Source organism: Stegostoma tigrinum, chromosome 23 (assembly GCF_030684315.1).
Source record: "Stegostoma tigrinum isolate sSteTig4 chromosome 23, sSteTig4.hap1, whole genome shotgun sequence".
Taxonomy (NCBI): Eukaryota; Metazoa; Chordata; class Chondrichthyes; order Orectolobiformes; family Stegostomatidae; genus Stegostoma; species Stegostoma tigrinum.
This window is the reverse complement of record NC_081376.1, coordinates 47,452,453-47,477,455: the sequence shown is the minus strand read 5'-3', so window position 1 is coordinate 47,477,455 and position 25,003 is coordinate 47,452,453. Positions and strand designations below refer to the sequence as shown.

General features: G+C 39.4%; 1 protein-coding gene across 3 annotated transcripts in view; it reads left to right on the top strand.

Annotated features, from left to right (window-relative positions):
• Positions 1-25,003, top strand: part of cramp1 (cramped chromatin regulator homolog 1) — a 61,193-nt gene that overhangs the window by 23,296 nt on the left and 12,894 nt on the right. For all 3 annotated transcript variants that reach the window (XM_048552267.2, XM_048552269.2, XM_048552268.2), the window contains exons 7-18: positions 792-877; positions 1,777-1,900; positions 4,786-4,867; positions 5,643-6,959; positions 8,544-8,709; positions 12,818-13,008; positions 16,005-16,079; positions 18,224-18,302; positions 20,696-20,797; positions 21,519-21,703; positions 22,970-23,183; positions 24,060-24,224. In XM_048552267.2, coding sequence (XP_048408224.2) covers positions 792-877; positions 1,777-1,900; positions 4,786-4,867; positions 5,643-6,959; positions 8,544-8,709; positions 12,818-13,008; positions 16,005-16,079; positions 18,224-18,302; positions 20,696-20,797; positions 21,519-21,703; positions 22,970-23,183; positions 24,060-24,224 — 2,786 coding nt within the window. The remainder of the gene's footprint in view (positions 1-791; positions 878-1,776; positions 1,901-4,785; positions 4,868-5,642; positions 6,960-8,543; positions 8,710-12,817; positions 13,009-16,004; positions 16,080-18,223; positions 18,303-20,695; positions 20,798-21,518; positions 21,704-22,969; positions 23,184-24,059; positions 24,225-25,003) is intronic.

Sequence of the window (25,003 nt, the reverse complement as noted above, 5' to 3'; positions counted from 1 at the left end):
GATGAACGCAGCAGGCCAAGCAGCATCTCAGGAGCACAAAAGCTAACGTTTTGGGCCTAGATCCTTCATCAGAGAGGATGAAGGGTCTATGCCCGAAACGTCAGCGTTTGTACTCCTGAGATGCTGCTTGACCTGCTGTGTTCATCCAGCTTCACACTTTGTTATCTTATAACCGGAAAATGGATTGTTTGTATCTGAGGGCAGAATTCTAAGGAAATGATGCAGAAGAGTGTTTCTAAAGCAAGGGGCTAAGGAAGAACTTCATAGAGGTATATAACCTCAAGATGAACTTGAAAAGATTAATCCTAAACATAACCACGACTGCAAGACAAGAAGATATAATGAAAGCTGATTTAAAGTGTGTTAGGATTGATGACAGAAAACATCTCTTCATGCAAAATCATTGCTACCTGGTGTGATCTTTTCAAAAATGAAAAAAAATACCCTCACTTCATTCAAAAGACATTTGGATACATATAATGACAGTCGTACTTATGATAGGTACAAGTAGCCTTCCTGTCTTTGAAGTAACGTTATGTGCTGTAATCATTGCTGAGATGTTGTATTTTGACCAGTCAGGCAGTTTTGAGGGGCTTCTGTTGCATGATTTATCCAACTTGGAATCGTTGGAGCATGTGGACAAGGCTGACTACCATATTGATTTCAGATGGGTAACAATAACTTTACTCAGCAACTCCCAAAATCCAGCTGTTTCATGATTTAAGTGAATGCTGAGACTATTGGTCTTGCCTTTCTGTGTCATTAAAGCCATTGTGATTTTTCTGATTCAGTGCCACCACGGTGCGATACAAAGGTCGCAATTTACGAATAAAGACGCCAACGTGCCGGGCTTTGAAAAAAATCTGTGATCCTGAGGGTAAGTTCTATAAGACGATGTTCGAAGTCAGATGAAATTAAATTCATCAAATTTTAGTAAGGTATTAGCAACAGTAAATGGAAGGTGAAAAGTTTGTCTGTGCATCTAGTGGCTTACTGTTGGAACAAATAAATTATCAAATGTGATGAAGGGCTGCCAGGAGTCAGTACCACACACCCTCTAGTTGCCATTCAATTCCCACACCAGCTGAGGTTACCATGAAGGACTCTCCTTCTCAACCTTTCCTTCCATCGGAGGCATTTTGATCCTCCATTTAAGCCGCCACCAGTCAACCCATTCTAATGACAGAGCAGCTGTGTGCTGTGGTAGGATGATGATGTCTTTTACCTGTTGTCGTGTTTTTGTTACACCTCACTTATGCATCTATCTCCATCTCTTTGCTTCTTTCCTTTTGATTTCTTTCATTCTTTGCTTCTCTCTCTCTCTCTCTCTCTCTCTCTTTTTTCTGTTTTAACAGTAGGTGATGAATGGTTTGAGGATAAAAGAATTTATCAAGACTGCAGTCACAATTTGAGGTGGAGTTGCAAGGAAAATACAGCCCTTGACAGCTCTTCCGTAGCTGAGCCACATGTGCTATTCCTAAACCCCTTCATCCATTTACTGCTCTTACAGCCAAACAATTCACTTCCACTTTCCATCAACCCCTGGCTCCTGTCAGCACATGTACTTCTTCCTCATGCTTAACCCTTGTATTTCCATTTTTATTTCATTGTCATTTCTCTTGCATTTTCTCCCCCACAATGTACCTTACTCCATCAGCTATCTTTCTGGTTAAACAGCAAAATAACAAATGACCCCTTGTTTACTCCTGTTATCTCTTCCTTTCTACCCGTATTCCCCAACCTATCTTTTGATTTTTTTTAAAAAATTAATTTTAGGAATTAGTGATGAAGAAGACCAGAAACCTGTTCGACTTCCTCTGAAAGTGCTACTTGAGCTTCTGCCGCGCAGTAACTACACTTGGGCAAGAGTTCAGAGTTTGGCACAGAATCCTCGACTAAGGTAGATGCTTAATATCTAATCTGTTTACTTGTGATAGATTCATTACATTGTTTTGCTGATGATCAAGTAGAGAGCTTATTTTGTTGTGCTGTTACATTTTTACATTATAAGTAGAAAGCCTCCTCCTGAAATGTTTATGTGGGTAGGTATAATTCTGAGTAAGGCTTTATATTAACATCTAGCAGAAAATAACCAGCAAATGTAACAGTTGGAGGGCAATTCATTTTTAGGTGAATGACTATTGCTAAACACCAATTTTCAATAAATTACACGAGACAGAATGTACTTAATTGTGGCCTGTACTGAAAATAGTTCACATATGACTCTCTACAAAAGTAACTATTTTAATGTCAAAGGAAAAAAAACTAAAGCCCTGGAATGTCATTGGTGCAATTCAGCCAAATTGGAACAGCAATCGCCCTAAAGTACAACGTGTGAAAAAAACCAAGCCATGTAAACTTTATGTTGCTTCTATTTTTCCTCCTCCTGTATCTCTCCCTCCATCTGTAAATTAATAAAGTGGGCAATCCTCCAATTATCAGCCAGTGGATCTGCTTTGGAAAGCTCAATCCTCAATTCCATTACTGTTAAGGCAGATCCAGAGCTCTCCATGTGTAGAGGTAGTTAGAATTGAACAGGATGCTGGTGAGACCACATCTGGAGTGCTGTAATAACACAGTGTGAAACTGGAGGAGCACAGCAGGCCAGGTAGCGTCAGCGGAACAGGAGGGTTGACGTTTCAGATTGTGACCCTTATTCAGAAATGGGGTGGGGGGGAGCTCTGAAATAAATAGAGAGAGAAGGGGTGTGGCTGGGATAGGTAGGTGGGATGGTGATAGGTGAGTGCGGGTAAGCAGTGGTGAGGATCAGTCAGTCAGGTGGGAGGAACGGATAGGTGGGAGAGAAGATGGACAGGTTGTGTCAGGTCTAGGAGGCGGGGATGAGAGGGTGGGAAGGTCAGATGAGGCTGGAGGTGGGGAGATTTTGAAGCTGGTAAAGCCTATATTGGGACCATTGGGTTGTAGGCTCCCAAGGCAGAGCATGAGGTGCTGCACCTCCAGTTTTCGGGTGGTGTCATTGTAACACTGGGGGAAGCCCAGAATGGACATGTCACCCAAGGAGTTGGAGGAGGAGTTGAAATGGTTTGCAACTGGTCGGTGTTGTTGTTTGTTGTGAACAGAGCGCAGGTGCTCTACAAAGTGGTCTCCGAGCCTCCGCTTGGTCTCACTAATGTAGAGGAAGCCACAGTGGACGCAGTAGGCCACATTGACGGATGTGCAGGTGAGCCTCTGTCTGATATGAAATGTTTGTTACGAGCTTGGTGGGAGGTGTAGGGGCAGGTGTAGCACTTAACTGCGATTGCAGGGAAAGGTGCCGGGGGGTGGTGAAGGCCAGTGGGGAGTGTGGAGCAGACAAAGGAGTCATGCAGAGAGCTTTCCCTACAAAAGACAGATGGGTGTTGGGCAGGAAATATATCTTTGGTTGTGGTCGCATTGCAGGTGGTGGAGAATGAAATGTTGAATATGGAGGTTAGTAGGGTGATACATGAGAACGGGGGGATTCTGTCTTTGCTTTTGGTGCAGGGAGGGGATTGAGAGCAGAGGTGCAGGAAACGCAAGAGATGCCGTCGAGACTACTTTCGACCACCAAAGGGGGAAAGTTGCAGTCCTTGAAATAAGAGAACACAAGGGATGTTCGGGAGTGAAACACCCTATCTTAGGAGTAGACACGGTAGAGGTGAAGGAATTCAGAGTAGGGGATCGCATTCTTGCCAGCAGGTGGGTGAGAGGAGGTGTAGCCTAGATTGTTGTGGGAGTCGGTGGGCTTGAAATAGATATCGATTTTGAAGCAGTCACCAGAGATGGAGACAGAGAGGTCCAAAAGAAAGAGAGATATCATTACTGGTCGAGATGAATTTGAGGTTGGAGTGAAAGGTGTTATAAAGTTGATGAACTGTTCAAGCTCCTCATGGGAGCATGAGGCAGTGCCGATACAGTCATCGATGTAGCAGAGGAGGAGTTGGAGGTTGGTGCCAGTGTAGCTGCAGAAGTGGGACCGTTCCACGTATCCTACGAAGAGGCAGGCATAGCATGGGCCCATGCAAGTTTCCATGGCCACTCCCTAAATCTGTGCCCTCTGAAGTACTGTGAGCTGTTTTGGTCCCCTTATTTAAGGAAATATAAAAATTCTTTGTAGCAGTTCTGAGAGGATTCACTGAGAGTGTCCTGGGTGTGGAGAGATTGCATTATGAGCAGAGGTTAAACACATTGGGCCTCTACTCACTGGTTGAGAAGAATGAGAAGTGATCTCTGAGAAATGCTGAGAGGATATTTCTTCTGATTGGAGAGTCTAGGACCATAGAGCATAGTCTCAGAATAAAGGGGTGCCAATTTAATACTCAGATGAGGAATTTCTCCTCAAGAGTTGAAAATCTTTGGAACTCCTTGCTGTTGAGAGCTATGGGGCAGAGCCCTTGTATATACTTAAGGGCGATGGAGAGAGATCTTTGATCACTGGGGGAATCAAATGTTATGGAAAAACTCAGGACAGCGGATATAGGGATATAGCCACAATTTTATTGAATGGTGTAGCAGGCTGTAGGGGCTAAATAGACTATACCGTTCCTATTTCCTATGATTTTTGTAGTCATATTGTAAACTTACATCCGTTTACTTTATCAACAATGTGTGGAAGGTTTTTTTAAAAACTATGTAATTTCATATCCAATGAAATAAAGATGATTCTGGAGTTCTCAGCTGGGAGATAGCTGCTGAATGTCAGCATATTCTGTTTTCACCCCTTTATTTCAAAACTGTATAATTTGCAATGTGATACTGTTGTTAGCAAATCATTCTTTCATCGACAAGGTATTTATTTCCTTGCAGGATGATGGTGGAGCTGCACCGGAAAGTTTCTAGTCTCATTGAATTCCTGAAACATAAATGGGCTTTACAAGAATTCAGAATCGTATCCTTTTTCAACTAATAACAAAGAATGAAATCCTGTGTTAAAAATAAACGTGCTCATGAAATTCAGCATTGGGGAAGCAATAATCTGTTAACATATCGTTTAATGTTTAACTTCTCTAGTTTTGACCAAACTAAACACAGAAAGCATATTAAACTTGTGTGCTGTAACTTGTGTTTTGCATTAAATACTGACCGTAACCCAGTTGTCCTACTGTTACCTGAGACTGAACGTTGGAGGTGCAAGGTCCAATCTGGAGACTTAAGCCGGCAACTTAGACTTACATTCGAGTGCAGTATCAGGAAATTTACTAGAGGAGGTTTCATAAGCTGCTGCTGTTGTCTGCGCTCTGAGGTGAATGCAAAAGACTCTGTGCTAAGAAAAAGAAACAGGGAATTTCTCTTAGAATTTTGTCCAATATTTGTGCTTCAGCCACCATCACCAAAACAGATCATTTGGCAGTTTATCTCATTATTTAGGGGGACCTTTTGTACAAAATTGGCTGCTGCACTTTCCTGTGTTACAATAATGAATGCACTTCAAAAGCAGTTTGTTGTCTGTGAGTAACTGCAACATCCTGAGGTTATGAAATGTGCACTGCGACTTCTTTCTTTTTCTCCTTTGTTTTCTTTTGCTACTAATTGCAATACCAGTACCATCTGAATGTGTCAAGAACACTGTCAATCAAACTAAGCTGACCAAGCAAAAAAATTTATGTAGATCGATTTTTAATTAATCTAAGCAGCATTTTGTTTTACCTTAACCATGAACTTAGCGCAAGTCCTTAGAAGAACGCCAACAGGACTCTGGAGATAATGAATCGAGGGGTGTGGGATTTGATGAAAAGACAGAACTCCATCTCTATCCTGCAGAGAACTGTACATTAACTGCATTACCTGGAGTGGCAAAGGTGGTTCATTCAAAGGCTTGTTGCACAGTGCACTGGCAGGAAACTGGGAGGTGCAGACAGACTGTAAAAGACACTCATTTGCACCCACCAGCACAGATTCTAGCTAAAGCATCTGTCACCAAGGATGTGACTGTTCCTGTCAACCAAGGTGTACAGGGCCCAACGAAAGGACCTGTTAAGCAAATGCGGGCCACAACAGAGGGGCGAAATGGTAGCAAAATGACTGGGTTGTTGACTGGAGAAGGAACACAAAGCACTGGAGAGGAAATGCCTTCTTCAGAAGGTATTTCTGCTGACGAGACTGCTGCTGAGCAAGACAGTCCAAAACCAGAGGAATTTCTTGATGTGGGACAGCAAGAGTTGGGAGAAAATGGAGAAAGTCTATTTCATTCACCTAAGCCTAATTCAGAAGTTTCTACTGAAGAATGCAATGGTAATGAAGCAACTATTATGGAGTCCTCAGAAGTAACTACCACTGCTGAGCTCTGTGTATGCGGGGGGGTTATGAGCACTGATGAAATATCCCTCTTGGATCCAGTTCCTCGTTACATGAAATCTTGTCAGAACTTAGTAGTTCCAGAGAGGTGTATGTGTAAGGACAAATCCTCTGAAAAAGATGTTACTGCTAAAGGCATAAATGGATTTTCTGGTGATCCCAGTGCTGTGCATTTGGAAAATGTAGAAATGATGGAACTGAACAATGAGAAACTTGCTGTTTCAGGGCCACCGTTGGCCAGCGATACCACTTTAAAGTCACCTAGTTCAGCTACAGTAGATGATGGTGATAACAGGACAATACCTTCTATTTGCACTCGTGAACAGCCAGTGTCGTGCACCCAAGAGGTGTCTGAGTCTGACTGCCTGATGAGGCAGTCAATAATTACTGAGCCCTCTCAGGGACAACCCAGTAGTGCCAGCATTGTTCCAAAGCCACTGAAAGAGGATAGTACCCACTTGGCCCAGCAGGTGCTGGAGGATGGCTGGAGCCCGAGTACCTCTGAGAATTTGACATTGGCTGAATTATACCTCATGCTGGGGAAACCCAGCAAATTGCAGCTCGAATATGACTGGGTGCAGACCTCGCAGAATAATGAAGAGGAAACTGAGAGGACTAGGGGTGCAAGTCAGAGGTTGCTGAAATGCTTGCTACAGATTATCACCACTGAGGTGAATCCAAAACCTGTGAGTATGCTGGTTCAGTGGGTGGGAATTTTAAAAAATGGTTTCTGTTAAAAGGATTTAAATTTAAATGTTATTTTAGAGGCAGACAAAGAGGTATAAAACATCATTTAATGTATCTGTTCAGTGTTTTGATTTCTATCTTTTAAAAAAAATCCCAAAAACTGAAAGTTGTTAGAAGGTACTGTGATAAGTCCCTATCCACAGACAAGCTTCATTTTGCATTTACTTTGGAGGGTTAGAAGTTTATAAGAAACTACTATCACTACATTCCAGATGACATGTGCTTCGTAAACCACTCTGAGGGCTTAAACTGGAGGCAGCTGTCATTGCCATACTGCTGTTCATGATCACTTGTGTCCAAGTGATTAACAACTCCAGATACTAATTGTAGGTCAACATTTTGGCATTTCCTTGAAGCCCTTTCTATTTTGGTTTAAAAATTCACTTTAAAACTGTAGAATAAAACCAAGGGAAATAATTTGTTGGTATGTACACATGGTAATATCGTGTTGTGCTTAACAGTAGATCACTTATTCTTGAATTGGATAATGCCAAAGACTTCATTACAGCTGGTGACATTTTCCTTGTGAAAATATTTTCCCCGATTATGTCTAGCTTTGTAAATAAAATCAGATATTTTCTATGTGTACAAGAGAAATATGCAATCACTAATTGGTGTTTCAGTAGAATTTCTTCAAGCCTCTCAACAATTAAGAGTTGATTTTTAAAACAACTTAACCCAAACTTAATATGATCAGGTCACTCCTTTATAGGTCAGAGCAGAAATTGTGGAACTTCTATGCCAGAGCATTGATAAATTTTCAGAAGGAATGACATTTCATACAAAAGTTGGTGCAAGAAATGTTAATTCAGATGTGAGTTTAGGGAGCTTTGCTCATAAACATAAATTTGTTCATTATGCACCACGTAGCTCGGAGTCTGAGAGAATTCAGACACCAGGCAAAGTTCATGTTGTCTTAGCAGGCCCTAGAAAATTGGGATTAGCTTGCACACAGAAATAAATAAAAGAATTTTAAGCTCTCTAGAATGTAGAAATATGCAATTTATATCTGCATTATTTTGAAATGTGGATTTTTTTTAGGGTTTATGTTTACATCTTACTCTGATTTGTTCTCTTATGAAAAGATCCTTAACACTTGTTAGGATCTGGCATTATCATTTAAAAAGACAAGATATTAGAGTTAACTGCATTTTGATTATTGAAGAGAATTCAGAATTTGTTGATATTTTCTCCTTCGCTAACACTCACACCATTAGACCCCACACTTGAAAATAATAGATGTTTAGTTACTATAGCCATAACTAACAACATTATAGAACATCAATCTTGTGAACAAATGTATGTCGAAGACTGTTTGTAAAACTCTGTGTGAAGCTTGCAGCATGTCAGAACATGGAGCAGAGAGCAAAAATTGTTCAATGAAAGCATTCCGATAATATTGGACCAATTACACTACCCCACTGACATTTTGTTAAATGTGGCTCAGTGGAACAGTAGAGATATGGGGGATGCAAAGAAGACTTCAGTGCTACTGTCTCATGCAGCTCTTTTACAATGCATAGAGTCCAGAATCTAGCTCTGTGGCGACGTCTCCAATGAAGTCAAACCAAGAAGATCAGATGCACACTCCACCAGGGAAAGTGATCACTCTTGCACGTAGTCCTGGCTGTGTCCGAAATACTGCAACAGTTCGATCTAACAAAACAGTTACTCCTGCCGCTGCTTCAGGTTAGTGCACTGACCAGTGAGTCCAAAGAATGGTGATGTATCTGACCCTAAGCGTACATGTGCTGCTATGTAAATCCGTCACTTTTATAAGTTCCACTCAGCATAGGTTTGTTGCTCTTAAAGTGTAGTCAGACAGTGATATGTAAACTAGCTATTCGTAGACCTGCAGAGTTCAAAGATAATTACTTTTATTGGTGCCAACTCTTTCCACTGTATTTGGTAGCTTTTGAACTGCATAGACTTTACTGAGCAATAAATTGCTATCTCCTCTCCTTCCTGTAATTCTGGAGATAAATTATCTTTATTGTACCTGCCAATTTACCAAATTCTGTCCCACCCTGTTTCTGATGACTGTGTTGGTGTTGGCACAATTTACTCACCATAAGTGGCAATTGACTGAGGGAATGTATTGCTAAGGTTTGTGTGCCTTTGTTACTGGTGACTGAATTCCATAAATAAACTCTATTTCTCAGCAACTCAGTGAATAAGCAATTACTGAAATACTAAATACTGAAAATTTCTTTTATTCAAAAATACTTCTTTGTCTTTCTGACATATGAGCAAACTTACCAGCATGTCCTACTTTTTGACATGATTAAACTGTAGCCTTAAGTGGCAGATATTTATTCCAGAATTATAAAAATTGAAAACCTGTGAAGTGTGTGTTTCAAAAAGGATGTGATGTACGGAGGTTATTAATAATTCATGAGAAAGCTTTCACCTTCTACATCTTGTCTCAAGTCATGTATTATTAAGTTGAAACAAAGATAACCAAAAGCAAAATCTTTATAATTGAATTCAGTGGTTTTTAAATTATGCCCCTCTAATTTTCAAAATTCTTATCTATTGAAAAGTCTTTGTAATCAAAATTTTCATTCCCTCACCCTAAGAAAAAAAAGTTTCAAATGGTAAATTTGTAAACTGCAGCAGAGTAGTGATTACATTGACCAATGACTAACAACCAGGATTTCCTCTCTATTTGAAAATATAGAAGTTGCTGTTTCTTTAAGAATGCGTTGATATGCTCTGCACCATTTGAAGTGCTATATTATTGAATGCCAAGTTTATTTCTACAGAGTTTGTAGTTTGCAATTTTAAATTCATATGCAAAACCTGTTAGGTGTCAGCCAGTTGAATTTGCTGAACTTGATTTGTTGTGAAACAAGTTCACGTGGAGTAGCGAGGGCTGCAGGTGTTGCTGATATCCAAATGTAATGCTGAAGACTGTTAGTTCAGAATTATCCATGTCCTTAGCTAGGGTATAAATGAAATACCAGCATTTACCCAACAAAAGAAAATAGCTAAGGAATGTGCTGTCTGTCAAATGAAATGCAATTATCCCAAATGTCATTATCAGCAAAGTGGCATTTTTTGGCTAATAACCAATTTCACAATATTCCAAGATAATAGTGTGAAGCTGGATGAACACAGCAGGCCAAGCAGCATCTGAGTTCAGCAGGAACTGCTGGGCTCCTGGCCTGGTTGTCCCATTGATCCAAACCTGGCTGCCTGCTGAATTTCAGAGACGTGGTGAGAGTGACTGCTCTCAAAGTCGTCAAATATTTTAAAGCATGTGAAAGCGATAAACCCAAGCAAACCTGAAGTTAATTTGAATTACAGTGAAATCTATCCAGTGCTGGGGATCGTAGCTTACAGCATGTTTGTGATTGCCAGATGCCAGTCATCTCAAGACAGTGCCCTCGGCTGAACAGTCTTTGTGCTTCTTCATCCCTTCTCTCCATCATAATGTGTGAAATGGAACCATTTGCATTTAATTGCAGAATATTTAGCTCTGTTGATAATTTTTTCAGATAATGAAGCATACCATGTCCACGTAGAGCAAAGACTGAGTCATTGTCCGGACTTGAGTTGATGAATAATATTTAATGGCATTACTATCAACATGTCCCTCATAATCAATTTCCTGGGAGTCACCATGGACTAGAAATAGTAGTGGAACAGCATTGTGAATGTCAGAGCAGGCCAGAGAATGGATTTTTAGAACGAGGAGCTCACCATATGACTCCCTTGGACTTCCCTAACACCTACAGAAAACAAGTCAGAAGTGTGTTGGAATTTTTACAGCTACAGCGACATGTAAGAGCTTGACAATAATCTGGAGAAAACAGCCACCCCCATGCTCGATATTCAGTCTACTAGCCTTTAAATTCACTTGTTTCACCACATGCTTACCGTAACTACAGTGTGTGTCATCTCTGGAATGCACTAAACAATTTGACACAGTTTCACAAGTGATGCAGTCTTGATCTAAAATGACGAGCAGCAGGCACATGGAAACACCATCAGCGTCAAGCGCCTTTTGAAGTCCCACAGCATTTTGACTGGGACATACATCAGCATTGTGGGGCATCTTGATCTTGTACACTGCCTTAGCTCACGAAGGCCAACTAGTGCTATTTTCTCAAAGGAAACTAAGAAAAGGCAATATGCGGATAGGCAACTAATCCGAGCCTTGCCAATAATGATTTAGCTTCTGGAAACTCTTTAAATGCTTAAAATGCATGTCTGTTAAAAATGTAAGTTGCTTATTTAGTCATTTGAATCACCGTAGTCCATGGTGTCCACCCCGAAATTTTCTGATCCCCACCATTGTATGTTATATCTTCTGAAACATGAGTATTTTGTAGGGCTGGAGCACTCTCACTTCTGAGAAGATTTTACTGTATGCTGACTCTTTCTTGATGTCTTGCATTTCTGTCAAGGTATTTTAGAAAAATCTACCTACCATTTGACAGACTTGATAGTAATTAAATTTTTGCAAAGAATGTCTTGATGTCTCTGTGATTTTACCCAATAAGTTCCTGAAATATTCTTGCATGTAGGTTGCAGTTCCATTCCCCCATCTTTGAGACTAATTGAGTTCAGTGGCAGCAGGCTACAATCGACCTCCACATCCCTGGAACATGGAAGGGAAAACAAACAGACATTTAGCTCCTTAATTGTTATTTAGAGTAAAATTTTAAGCACTGTTTTGTTCTGATAATGTTGATAGTTTTGCCACAGTTGCTGGTCAGAATTTTAGGAATGTTAACAACATTGCTATAAATAGCGATTAACCAAATTATTTTGCCCAACAATTCCTGATCCTAACAGAAATGATCCAACCTCCAACTACTGACTTTAAACATTCTCTGACAGCCATAAAATTGTAAACTTTGTCTAAAGATTTTTGCTTTTTTTGTATCCCATGAAAATTGTTCAATTCCTGGCTTTCACAGCCACCTTTATTGACTTAGAGCCGTTATACCAAAGTAAAATCAAAAAAGGATGCATCTGCAGAAAGAAAGATATTAGGAAAACCAGACAAAAGCTTTGTCAAACAGTTTGGTTTTAAGCAGTGTGTTAAAAAAGGCAAGGGGAGTATACGAGATGGGCAGTGCTTCAATTGCAGACCAGGAAAGTCCAGGTAGTTCATGAATTGGCTGCCAGTGTGTTGTGAAGGAAGAAATACATAAAATGTCAGAGTCAGATGCACAAAGTTTGGGTGAAGAACTAGAAGTTATAGGGCTGGATGAAGATACAGAGATGAGTCCTGAAGTGTTTTAAACATAACTATGAGGATTTTAAATTGAGGGTGTTGGGAGCCAAGGCAGGTCAGCAGTTGTGCCTTTGTTCCCTGATGCAAGGTCAGAAATCACGCAACACCGGGTTATCGTCCAGCAGGTTTATTTGAAAGTACAAGCTTTTGGAGCATAGCCTCTCCGTCACCTTGATCACCCCAGTCCAACACCAGCCACCTGCATGCCATGGCTTCCCCAATGCAGATATTTATTATTGAGTTCTTTTGAATTGGCAAAATTACACAACCTTCCTCCTCTTGATTTCAGATCAAGATAATTTGAAAGTACCAGTTCTGATAAATGTTCATCCTGATTTGATATGTTAACTGCACTTCTCTCCACAGATACTGCCCAACCTGCTGAGTATTTCCAGCATTTGATGTTTTCCTATCAACAGGCTAACAGCTTAGCAAGTGCTGAAAGCATGCAGCTTAACTGAACACTTTGCAGAAAATGTATATTTGGATGTCAGATGAGAACTAAAATTTATTTATATATGAAATATTGAAACATTTTATTATTTTCAGGAATGCGTAATGTACAGAAGACGCTGGTGGTGCCATGTTCAACTGGTAGCTCAGGAAGTTCAAGCAGTGATGCAGACAGTGGGGTTTTTGCTGTTCCTACAATTCTGCCCCCTAACAGTAGGCATAACAAGATATATTCACCCAGCAAAGAGTCTGACTTGACATTCAGGCAGCGACTGGATTCTTTCAGCGTGAGTTGAAATTTCTTTCTGTAAATGTAAATGGAGAAAAGGGCAAGTGTCCCTTTTACTATGGTTGATGATAATAACAATGTGTGTTAAAAGATGGGCATGCAATAATTTGCTAGTTTGACAGAGTCTAAATGTTGGAATTCCCTCCCTAACAGCACTATCCCTTTACCTACACCCGTGCAGTGTAGTGGTTCAAGAAGGTGCTGCATGACTAACTTCTCAAGGGCAATCCAGTAGTGGATTAGTTGAAGAATGCTGGCTTTGCTGGTGATTCTCATATGCCAAGAGTAGCTTTAAAAAAACACAGCTAAAATGAAGGCACGTTATTCTACAGATTGCTGCTAATGTGGGGACATTGTAGTAATGTCTCTGAATTATCAGAGACCCACGCTAATGCTCTAAAGACTGCAGTTCAATTTAGATTTGGTTACTAAACCTGGAATGTAAAGCTCGACTCCAAAGTGGTGATCATGAGAACTGTCATTGGTTGTAAAACCCATCAGGTTCATAAACACTTTGTCTGGCCTGGCATCCCTGTGACTCCAGACTCTCAGCAGTGTGGTTGGCTCTTAACTGTTGTTCTCAAAAATAGCCTGACTTGTCACTCATTTTAAAGGCAATTAGGGGTGGTCAGCAAATGTTGGCCTTGTTAACAATGCCCACATCTATGAAAAGGTAAAGAAAAATAATTGAAACTACGAACAACAATAATAGAATTCTTGTACAGCACCCTATTTACTAGTTCTAATTATTCTGCAATCTGAAGAATTGCTCGGTTAATAAGTTAAGATGGACTGTGTTAGTTATTTTATCTTGTCTCTGATTCTGATTTAATTGTATTGTTATCAATGGTCAATGATTGGAACTGTCAGAGCTCTGGTAATGCAGGCATCTAAGAGCAGCACAATAATAGACAATTTAAGTTTTAATTTTTTGGCCAACTCACCAGTAAGTAATTACCTTAATAATTTAAAACAATCAATTAATAACTTTGTGCAAACAAATGATACTGTTAATTATTCTGCTATATCTGTAGTGTTAAATATTTACTGCAGTGACCATTAAATGTAAATTTAATCACATAATATAAATGTTAAGTATTCTTCTTAATGTTGGAGCTAAGGATGGGAGCTTAATTTTGTTTGTTCATATTTATTCTTTCCTGCAGCATGACAGCTGATTTGGTGTTACAAGTGTGAAATAGTTCCTTTCCCGAACAGTGAGAAGCATCGACTTTAACCTCAACTTCAGTCCCTTTGTGTATAACAAAATGCAAAAACAAAGGATATTACACTAGAAAATCTTAACTTAAGCTTCTACAGTTTTTAACAGTAACCTGAATACTGTTTTGTGAAATACCACCTTGATGTTGATCAAATAGATTAGTAAGTAGTAAGTAATTAGGAAAGCTAGTAGAATGCTATTTCGTACTGCAAGGGGAACTGAAAATGAGAGTAGGGAGGCTTTAGTTACACAGTGCATTTGTCAGGCCATATCTGGAGTACTGTGTACAGTATTGGTTACCTTATCGAAGAAGGGATGTAAATGCGTTACACATAATTCAGAGAATACCCATAATGAGTGAGTTGGCTTAAGAGGAGATGTTGGATAGGCTAGGCTTGTTTCGGCAGGTGTGTAGAAGACCAAAAAGGTGACGTGATTGAAACACGTAGGATCTTAAGTGGCTTTGATGTGGAAAGAATATTTCCTTTTGTGGTAAAGTCTTGAATTAGGGGTCATTGTTGAAACATAAGGGGCCAGTCATCTAACACCAATAAGAGCAAACATTTTCTCAAAGTTTTTTTTTGAACGCTCTTAACTGGAGGTTTTGGAAGCAAAGTCTTTTGAATGCCTGTAAGATAGAGGTAGACAGGTTCTTAATGAACAAGGGAATGAAAGGTTATCAAGAGTGAAGGCAAGTGTGGAGTAACCATATCAGTCATGGTCTCATTGATTTGAGCAGTTGATTGGCCTACTTGTCTCCTTATTTGCATAAATATATCCATTATTGCAAACAGTATGATTTGAGATTAACAAGGTTTTGATTTTCTTTTTGAAGCAGTGCCATACATCAAACTAACTTTAGTTCACATTATCTCTTTTATTTCGAATCAGTTCACTCTAATTTCACTCTGAAGAGTTGCCAATTGACACATGAAACTCTTCATGCTATTCTTGGACCATGACTTGGAAAAGGTTTTTTTTGATAAGGAATTAAAAAGAAAGATTTGATCTGAGTGAAGAAATATCCAGAGTAGTTGATAAGAATTTGCCATCGTTACCCTTCTCAAAAACTTTAGACACAATTTTGATTAGATTACCTGCCCTCAATTTTGTACAGTTGAAATAATTTCACGAAATGTTTCCTACATGTGTGGATTGAAAATGTTTTGCGTTGGTACGCATGATTTCTTGATACAACTTGTGCATGAATGGTGAGGTCAATGCTGAAAATAAATCCTGCTTCATAGACTATTTATCCTAATTTTGCTTGGTAATAAGCTGACATTACAAACAAATTGTAGTTAATTATTTAGGGGCACAAATATTTTCACCCAACAGGTCATTTATCTTGTTGCTGTCATTGTGGGATCCTTTCCTATGCAGACTGGAATTTAGTACACTTTACCTACATAACTACATTTCCAAACTATTTCATTGCTTGTAAAATGTTTTGACTCATCTTGAACAGAAGGTACTATATTATTGCATGTTATTCTTTGTGTCATAATGTCAATCTCTGAAAGTTGCTAAAATACAAGAGGCCAAAATTCATTCCTATGTCAACTGTTGCTCCTAGAATTAACCATAAAACTGATTTAAGAGTTGAATAAACTTAAATTTTCACAAACCTAGCCCCAACAATGGCCCGCATTGCCTTGAGCTAGTTTTCAATGCATTTAGCAAACCTTAATCAGATGGTTTATTAGTGAGTGTGGTGCCCATCAGTAGGCCTGGGAATCTGGGTCCTCTGATCACATTTGTTACTATTTCAGAGGCCGCCAGACATTTACCTTCCCAAGCAAAGGAAGCTACGAAATAATCGCCCACGCAAACCGCTAGTAGTTCAGGTAAATATTGTTTAAATGTGTTTGTGAAGTAAACTTCTGAACTCTTGCATTCTTTTTCAGCACACGTGTATAATGAATGTAATCATTTGGGATATTGTTCAGTGTTGTTGTCTAAATTGATATATGTATTCTGTGCAAATGTGTATTGTTTCTATTTCCATTTTGCATATTATGGCAATAAATACAATGATTTATATTTCTAACTGTTTATAAATAGGGACTTGGCCCTACAAGTCTGTACTTGTATCACATCAAATGTTTTGTGTCATCTTGATTTAGCTAGTAGCATTCTTGCTTTGAGGTCAAATAAATTATTTGAATAATCATCAGTCAGAGTGTAGAGGAAAGGCTGTCTGCCAGTGTGCTGGCCTATTTTGGTACTAGTAGTACCAAATTAGCAGCTCATCTCATTGCCCTGTGTTTGAATATTACTAAAACTATCCCACGCACTGGTCAATACTGTGAACAGTTTTGGCCCCCTCAACTAAAGGGAGAAATATACTGGCTTTGGAGGTGGTCCAGAGAACGTGCACTAGGTTGATTCCGGACATGGAGGGAGGTTTTTTTTTGTGTGGAGAGGTTGGGTTTTTACTCTGTTTAGAAGAATGAGAAGATAGCTTATTGAAACATACAAGATTTTTAAGGAGCTAGCCAGCATAGATGTGGAGAAGTTGTTTCTTTTCGTGGGAGAATCTAGGACCAGAAAGCATAATCTCAAAGTAAGGGTTGCTCATTTAAAACAGTTGGAGAAGAATGTTTCTGAGGGTAGTGAATCTGGAATTCTTTACTGAAGAAGGATGTTGAGGGTGGGCCATTAAGTATATTTGAGGCTAAGAAAGAGTTTTAACCAGAAAGAGAATTGAAGGTTATGTGGTTAAGGCAGGAAAGTGGAGTTGAGGATTATCAGCTCAGCCATGATCTCATTAAGTGGTAGTGCAGACTCAAAAAACGATTGGCCACCTTCTAATGTCTTATGATCTTTTATTTGTATCGGAAAATAACTATTGTCAGATGTACTAGTGGTTTTAAAATTATATACTACATGCAAGATTTTAATTAAAATTGCTGAAATTGAAGTAGAAGATGAGGCAAGACCATCTTCTATGCTCCTAGTTTACTGAAACGGCATATGCATGTAGAACTATCTTAAATAGGTACTGAAAATAAGTGGGATTTTAGTTCAGAGCTCATTCTGTTGAGTTGTTGTTTTCAGTGTCACAGCAATTAGTTGCAGAATGAAAGTTATGTGCTTCCTTAGAAAAAGGAAGAATCCCACAACCTGTGTTTGCAGTTGTCTGATGAGCTCTGTGGGCTGGAGATTAAAGACCAGTTTGTCTGCTTTTTTGTTACAATGGATCTGTGGACAAGGAGTGCAAGTAAGGTTTGAAAAAAAGTGGAAAATTGGATGAAAGGAAAGGACATGATTGGGAGGTAGATTTTAGAAGATCGAGGGGTTGTCTGTGTGAACTCTTCAAGATATAAACAGGAAAAGGCAGTGTAGATCTTTGTTTCCAGAGGTTGGGAATTCTAAAATTAGGGGGCATAGTCTGAAAAATTAGGACCAGACCATTCATGAGAGATGTTAGGAAGTATTCCTACACACACAGGGTCGTGGACATTTGGAATTCTCTTCCACAAATGGCAGTTGATGCGAGATCAATGGTTAACTTTAAATCTGAGATAGTTTTGTTAAGCAAAGGTATTAAGAGATATGAGTCAGATGCAGATATATGGAGTTGGCCACAGATTAGTCACGATCTCATTGAGTGGCAGGATAGACTTGAAGGCTGAATGATTTACTTCTCTTCCTATATTCCATACTCAGAATTGCATCAGTTGGATTTATGTTTATTCTTGCCCCAGTTTTTTATGTTTTATTTGGGAAAATGTGAGCTGTAGAAATGTGAATTCCAATCCCAAAGGAAGGAGAAGTTTAAAAGTAATTTTAGTCTACTACATATTTATCAATTAACATTCCTTAGCTAGTTGACACTGTTTATTGTTCTTGTTCTATGCATATTTTCTTTTAAGAAAGAACAAAATATAGATTTAATATAAATATTAAATGCCATTCTATTCAAATTTAAGTTTTTGTTTTGTTTCTTGCTGAGTGAAGCATTCTTCTTTTTCTATTCTTTTTACAGCGAACTCTGTTACCACGGCCAACTGGAAATTCCTCTCAACACGTTTGTTCTTTTTCCATCTTGTCCAATTCTGCCACAGGTACGTATAATCACTTGAACAGATCACAGAATAACAGAATAATATAACAGAAAATGTTGGTTATGTAGCAGGTCAGGTGCTATGTGTAGTGAGAAAACCAGAGCTACAAGATTAACTTTCATGGTCTCAGGATGCTGCATTTTTTAAGATAAGTTTGGAGGTTTGATGGGTGGCCGTGTCAACCAGGAAAATAGTGAGGATCCATGCAAACAGCTCAATGGCACATTCTGGCCACTGGTAAACATTCGCATGGACAGATTGACAAGCCCATGGAGTCTCACCAATCCTCCAAAGAGCATTCCTTGCTAACCCCGTAACCCCACACTTACCATGACTACACCATCTAACCTGCACGTCCCTGGACACTATGTGGCAATTCAGCATGGTCAATCCACCTAGCCTGTACATCTTGGGACTGTGGGTGGAAACCGGAGCACCTGGAGGAAACTTGCACAGACACAGGGTGACCGTCTGTGTGGAGATTGCACAGCCTCCCAAGGCTGAGATTGAACCCGAGTGCCTAGCACCATGAGGCAGTAGTGCTAACTCCTGAGCCACTGTCCCATTGGTTAAAGTTTTCTTGCTTACTGTTTACCACACCACCAACTCTCCAGTCACGTGGACTTCCTGATCATAACTCCAATGAGTAAAATATGAATGCCGAAATAAGCAGAATAACATGGCATTTTTTGCCACTTTGGGCTTAGGGCTGTGATTCCATGGGTGCCAGCAGCCCCACTTCCTCACCTAAGTGCCAATTCAGTTGGCTGAGCCTGAAAAGGTCAATTTGATGGGTTATCTGATCTTGGTAGTCATTCCAACCAATTCTGGTGTCCACCCACCCACTGCAAAAACCACCCCCCAACCTATATACACACCACACACATGCATACTTGCAGCAATAATTGTTGGTAATGGTCAGTAGCATGAGCCCTGACCAACCTCTGTTATCCTTCCTGATGCAAGGACAATAAGGACAAAGCAAGTGCCAAGCTGGTTCCTGTACGTGTAGCTATACCTGTCAACAACGTGTCTTGACCACTCGGTTTTCTGTGTTTTGCTGCAAGTCCCATATCTGTTATGGATTAGCTGGAGTTTGTCCACTAAAATGTTGAGAAAGGAAAGCTAAATGTTCTGAGGCTCTGTCGTAAATTTGTGCCTTTGCCACCAATTGCATCCCCATCCACAGTTGATCCAGACCATTTGTAAACTTCTTCTTTAATCTTGAGTGATATTTCTAAGACTGTCTTCTTCCATCTCGTATCATAGTACAGCATAGAAAGAGGCTGTTTGGCCCATGGAGTAACTTTTTATTGCTCAGTGCATTCACTGTGGACACCCTCATCCAAACTTCGATCACTGCATGTTTCAACTATTTCAATGCTGTCCTGGCTGGCATCTCATCCTTCAGCCTCTGAAAACTTTTAATTGTATACCAAATTTTATTTGCTCATTAACTGAGCTTTTAACCTCTGACAGTAAACAGTCCGTGTGTTAAATTGCATATTCAATGTTGGTCTGTATTGGCATCACATTTATGACATTGTGCGCTTCGACTCACAATTTCAGCTTTTGGGTTGTTAGCTTCTGGGGTCACTATGTTAAATAACTCAATTGGTGTAACTTTGGTGTGACCCTCCTCCCTAGTTTTCTACTGTACCCCATCTCAACCTTTCTGCTCACTGCTTCCTTCTCTGATGATACCTCCCACCACTTCCTTCCCAGATCTTTTTGTTACAACTCCTCAATTTCTTTGCCATCCCTCTGCTAAACCCTCCCTCAGAACAAGAGAGAGATAAGCAACCAGAAAGAGAGAGTTGGCTAGCGAGAGAGGCAATGAGTGGGAGGCATTTGGAAGAGTGTGAATGTTATATTGGAAGTACAAATATAGGAATTTTGGAATGGACAATATTTCAGTTTGCAGTGCATAACATTTTTTGTTTGTTTGTTTTCTGCTGTGAAATAGAACATAGAACATAGAACAGTACAGCACAGAACAGGCCCTTCAGCCCACAATGTTGTGCCGACCATTGATCCTCATGTATGCACCCTCAAATTTCTGTGACCATATACATGTCCAGCAGTCTCTTAAATGACCCCAATGACCTTGCTTCCACAACTGCTGCTGGCAACGCATTCCATGCTCCCACAACTCTCTGCGTAAAGACCTATCACCTATGGAGCATAACTACAAATTTTACCTTGGTTGTGAGGAGAAAATCTAATTGCTTTAAAGTTGTTTCATTTGTAGTCACACCTTTCAGGAACAAAACTACAATGCTAAGCAAGCAATTACTTTATTTGCTTTCTCATCCTCAATGAATTTTATTGTAAATTTTCATCCCCACCCATCCTATACTCAGTTGCGAACTATATACATTTGTATTTTCTAGGTACGGGTTCCTTCCGTCCTCTTCAGCCGTCACTTTCCAAAGCATCTTTAGCTCGTCCTATTGTTCCAAAAGCCATTCCAGCATCTACTAGCCAGCTCTCTAGTAAGTTACAGTTGGTTCAAAAGTTAATTTTCAAAAGAACTCTAATGTATTTTAAATTTTGTATGTTTTCAATCTTTTATTTTTCTTTTAACTCCTCTCGATTTGTAGACTGTGAGCCACAGACAATCTTTTAATTAAAAAGATCTAAGGGCTTGCTGCTAATTTTTTAAAATTAATGCTAAGGATTGCCGTGGTTCAATGAACATGCTCAATTACATGTTATTACTTTCATAATTTAGTGAACGTAACTAGCAGATTATTTATGGCAGAAAAGTTTAATGTTATCCCTCTATATAGATTGAAATCAAAGAGCAATTCAGTTTTACATGCTAGCCATTATGCTATAGCTCTGTGTGCGCCCAGTTGTTTGTTGTAACACCGTCATGGTTATGCATTTGACCTTCAACATGGAACCTTTTTACTTGTTATGGACTTACTGATCAGTTCTGTATTGCAAATCCCTTTCTCTTCCTGTTTATTTGAATTATAGTTTTCTAATGATGTATCAACAAGTTGTCTTTTAACAATACTTTATGAAAGCTTCCTCTCAGAGGTTTCACCTGTGCAGATTTGGTTTTTGCAACTTGCTGCCCATTTCTAAACTTTTATACAGAGGTGTACTTGTAGATTTTCAAATTGTGGCAGAGGCTTATTTATGTATGTATAGAAAACAAATGTGATGTAATCAGATACATTAATAAAACTGTTTGTTTTGTATCAGGTGCAATCGATATGGCAGCTAAATCAGCTGGCATAATTCCAGGCAGCCCAATCCAGACACTTGATGCAGAAGGATCACAAGATTTGACACCTTTGTCAACAGAAGGGATTTCCATAGTAACCTCAAACCAAGAGTTATCCTCAGTCCATCAAAATGGAAGCAACACAGCAGCAACTGTGACAACAGTGAGTTATCATTGCTGTCAACAGTTAGTCTTCTGTAAACTATCTGTGTGCCATTCCTTCTAAATATTATACTGCAAGCTTTGGTATTCATCTGAGCTGAGTTCTGTGTCTACAGCATACCTGCAGTGATTATAGTTTTTCAGAGTAATTTTACTCACTAATTGCTTTGGGTGTTGATGTCTCTTTCACCATTGTCAATTCAAGCAGCCAAAACACGCTCATGCTATTGTATATCTAATCAGTAACCACAGGGTTACCTGATGCGGGTAAGAAGCTTTTCAGCACGTAATCCCAGAAGACTAATTCTGTTCTTCTGTGTTGGAGAAATGCTGAAAAATGGCAGAACCTTCATTGCAAACTTCCTTCTAATTGAGGATGATAGCTGATACATATGAGTCACTAGTTTATGTCTACAGCTTCAGTTTACAATGTTAAGTGTATCTTTGCAAAGTTGTTAATGACCTATAAAGACTCATATACAATTGCGGAAGTACTCTTATTTCATATACTTCTCATTTCAAAAATGCAGCGTGGTACATTATAGACCAAGACCTGAAATTCAGATTAGTGTCTTCAGATCTCTCTTGCCAGGCACAGACACAACGGGCTGAATTGGCATCTCCTGTGTTGTAAATGTGTGAATTGATAAGGTACTCCTTTACCCCCCTGAAAGCTGCTGCCTTTCCACTAGCGTCTAGATGTTACCCTCTTTTTTTTTTTTTGATCAGGAATGGGATGCCCACAGGAAGGAAACAGGGTCGTTCTTTAAATAAGCAATGATGTCAGTGGCACCAAGCTGCATTATTATTTGAATGAATGCAACTCAATTTCTTCAGCCGATGAGCTGTTCATCACCAGAAGTCAACTTCCAAATAACAATTAAATACAAGTTTATTGACTGATTGTGAAAGATACCGTCAGTGTTACAAGCTGATATAAGCAAACTCAAATTTCTTGTGTAATTAAGTGGAAGGAACCTGGTGTTCCACTGTTCTTTAGTTTGTATTCAATTTACACAAGATACTGAACTGAAAAATAGAACAAAAATCAAATGGCACTTGAAACTATCATGAGCACCTGTGAATTCCATCAGAATTTTGCTTGAAAGCATTGCTTTTTATGAAAGATGTTCTTTTAAAACCCTGTATTAATACAGAGTCTTTGCCTGGAGAGTGATTTTGATTGTCTTGACTGAGGGAATGCTTTCTGTATCTTTTGACCATGTTAAATGCCTCTAATCACTAATTTTTTGTCTTTTCTGCACAGAGGGAGCTTGAAAAACATACACTTCAGAATGGCCTGCCTTCTCCATCAAGTGAAGCTTCCAACACATTGTTCACTTCTCCTCCAAATGTCTCTGCACTCCTGGATATTTCATTACCAGGACCGCCTGATGACACGTTGTCCCAAGGTGGACCCCACAGCCAAATCAGCGATTCTATCATTGAGCTTGCTATTAACTCTACTCAGTATGTTGGTGGTAAGTAGAAAAATGGCTTATGGCTTAGAAAGGGTGGACGCTGGGAAGTTGTTTCTATTAGGCGGGGAGACTAGGACCTGTGGGCACAGCCTTAGAATTAGCGGAGGTCAATTTAGAACGGAAATGAGGAGACATTTCTTCAGCCAGAGAGTGGTGGGCCTGTGGAATTCATTGCCACGGAGCGCAGTGGAGGCCGGGACGTTAAATGTCTTTAAGGCAGAGATTGATAAATTCTTGATCTCGCAAAGGGTTAAGGGCTACAGGGAGAGTGCGGGTAAGTGGAGTTGAAATGCCCATCAGCCATGATTAAATGGTGGAGTGGACTCGATGGGCCGAATGGCCTTACTTCCACTCCTATGTTTTAGGGTCTTATGGTCTAAAATATATAATTGTTGATGGTTGTGTATCACTTTATCAGCTATATCACGTGCTACAGGTTACTTTGAAAAATGAGACCTGTTTAATGTGTCTGAAGTACTATTGTAAGAATATCACTGGCAGAACAAAAGCAGGAAGCTCAACTATTTAGAAAACTGAGCAATAATGTTGAACTGAGACATGCCTTCAAAATTAAGATTTAAATAATAAATGGAGAGTTATTTACCACTTATGACACTTTGCTGGGACTCTTATTTTTATTCATATTTTTTCTTCCACATAAATATTGATTTGTGCAACTGTTTTGTAGCTCCACAATGGAAAATCAATTGTGTGTATGACTAACTCTTAAAGAAAATCCTTGCATTTATATGTCACTGAAGGATGTCCCAACATTTATTTATAGCTAATGAAATATTTTGGAATTTTGTCACTGATAGAATGTAATTTATATAATGTATCCATTTCTGACCTAAATCTTGCATTTTGTTTTAAAAGGTGATGGTGCTTCTCTCTCTCCAACAAAGCTGAATGGTAGTGACAGCTCAAAAAGTCTCCCATCTCCCTCAGCCAGTCCTCAACGAAACTGGATTCCCTCACCAACGCATGATCCACAGTGGTTTCCAAACGATTCTGGTGACTCTTCATTGGGTAGTCTATTATGTACGTAACTTCTAATTGATTGTCCTCTAGAAAGTATGTTTCACTGTACAGTCTTGAGAAATGTAAACAATTGAAAAAGCTTGCAAAATCTTGGTCTCATTTCAAACGTCAAGATTCATCATGAGGCAAAGACTTGTTTCTCTGTTTCTCTTCAACTTATTCTCATTAATACAGACAGTAAATATTAGTTAATACTTCACTATGTCGATTTAGAGCACTCTTTAATTTCACAGTGATCTTGATGTAATTTTTTTTGCTGTTTATACATTGCTGTTTCTCTGGATTCCATAAATACAGGACAGATCAAGCTTTGTGTCTCACTTTGTTGTTTACGCCTTTCTGACAGGCGTGGAAAGTTTGAGTTATAAAGAAAGGCTGGATAGGCTGGGACTTTGGTCGCTGGAGTGTAGGAGATTAAGTGGCAACCTTACAAAAGCTCGTAAGATAATGGGGGATATAGATAGAGTTAATGGTAGTTGTCTTTTGCCTAGGATGGGGGATTTCAAGACAAGGGGGTATATATTTAAGGTGAGAGGAGAAAGATTTTTAAAAGCCATGAGGGGCAATTTTTTTTTAAACCCAAAGGGTGATTCACGTATGGAATGAACTTCCTGAGGAAGGTGGATATAATTACAACTTTTACAAGACATTTGGATAAATATATGAATAGGAATGGTTTGGAGCGATATGGGCCAGCATCAGCCAGGTGGAATTGGTTAAGTTTGTTACTATGTTTGACATGGGCTGGTTAGCCCGAAGCGTCTGTTTCTGTACTGTAT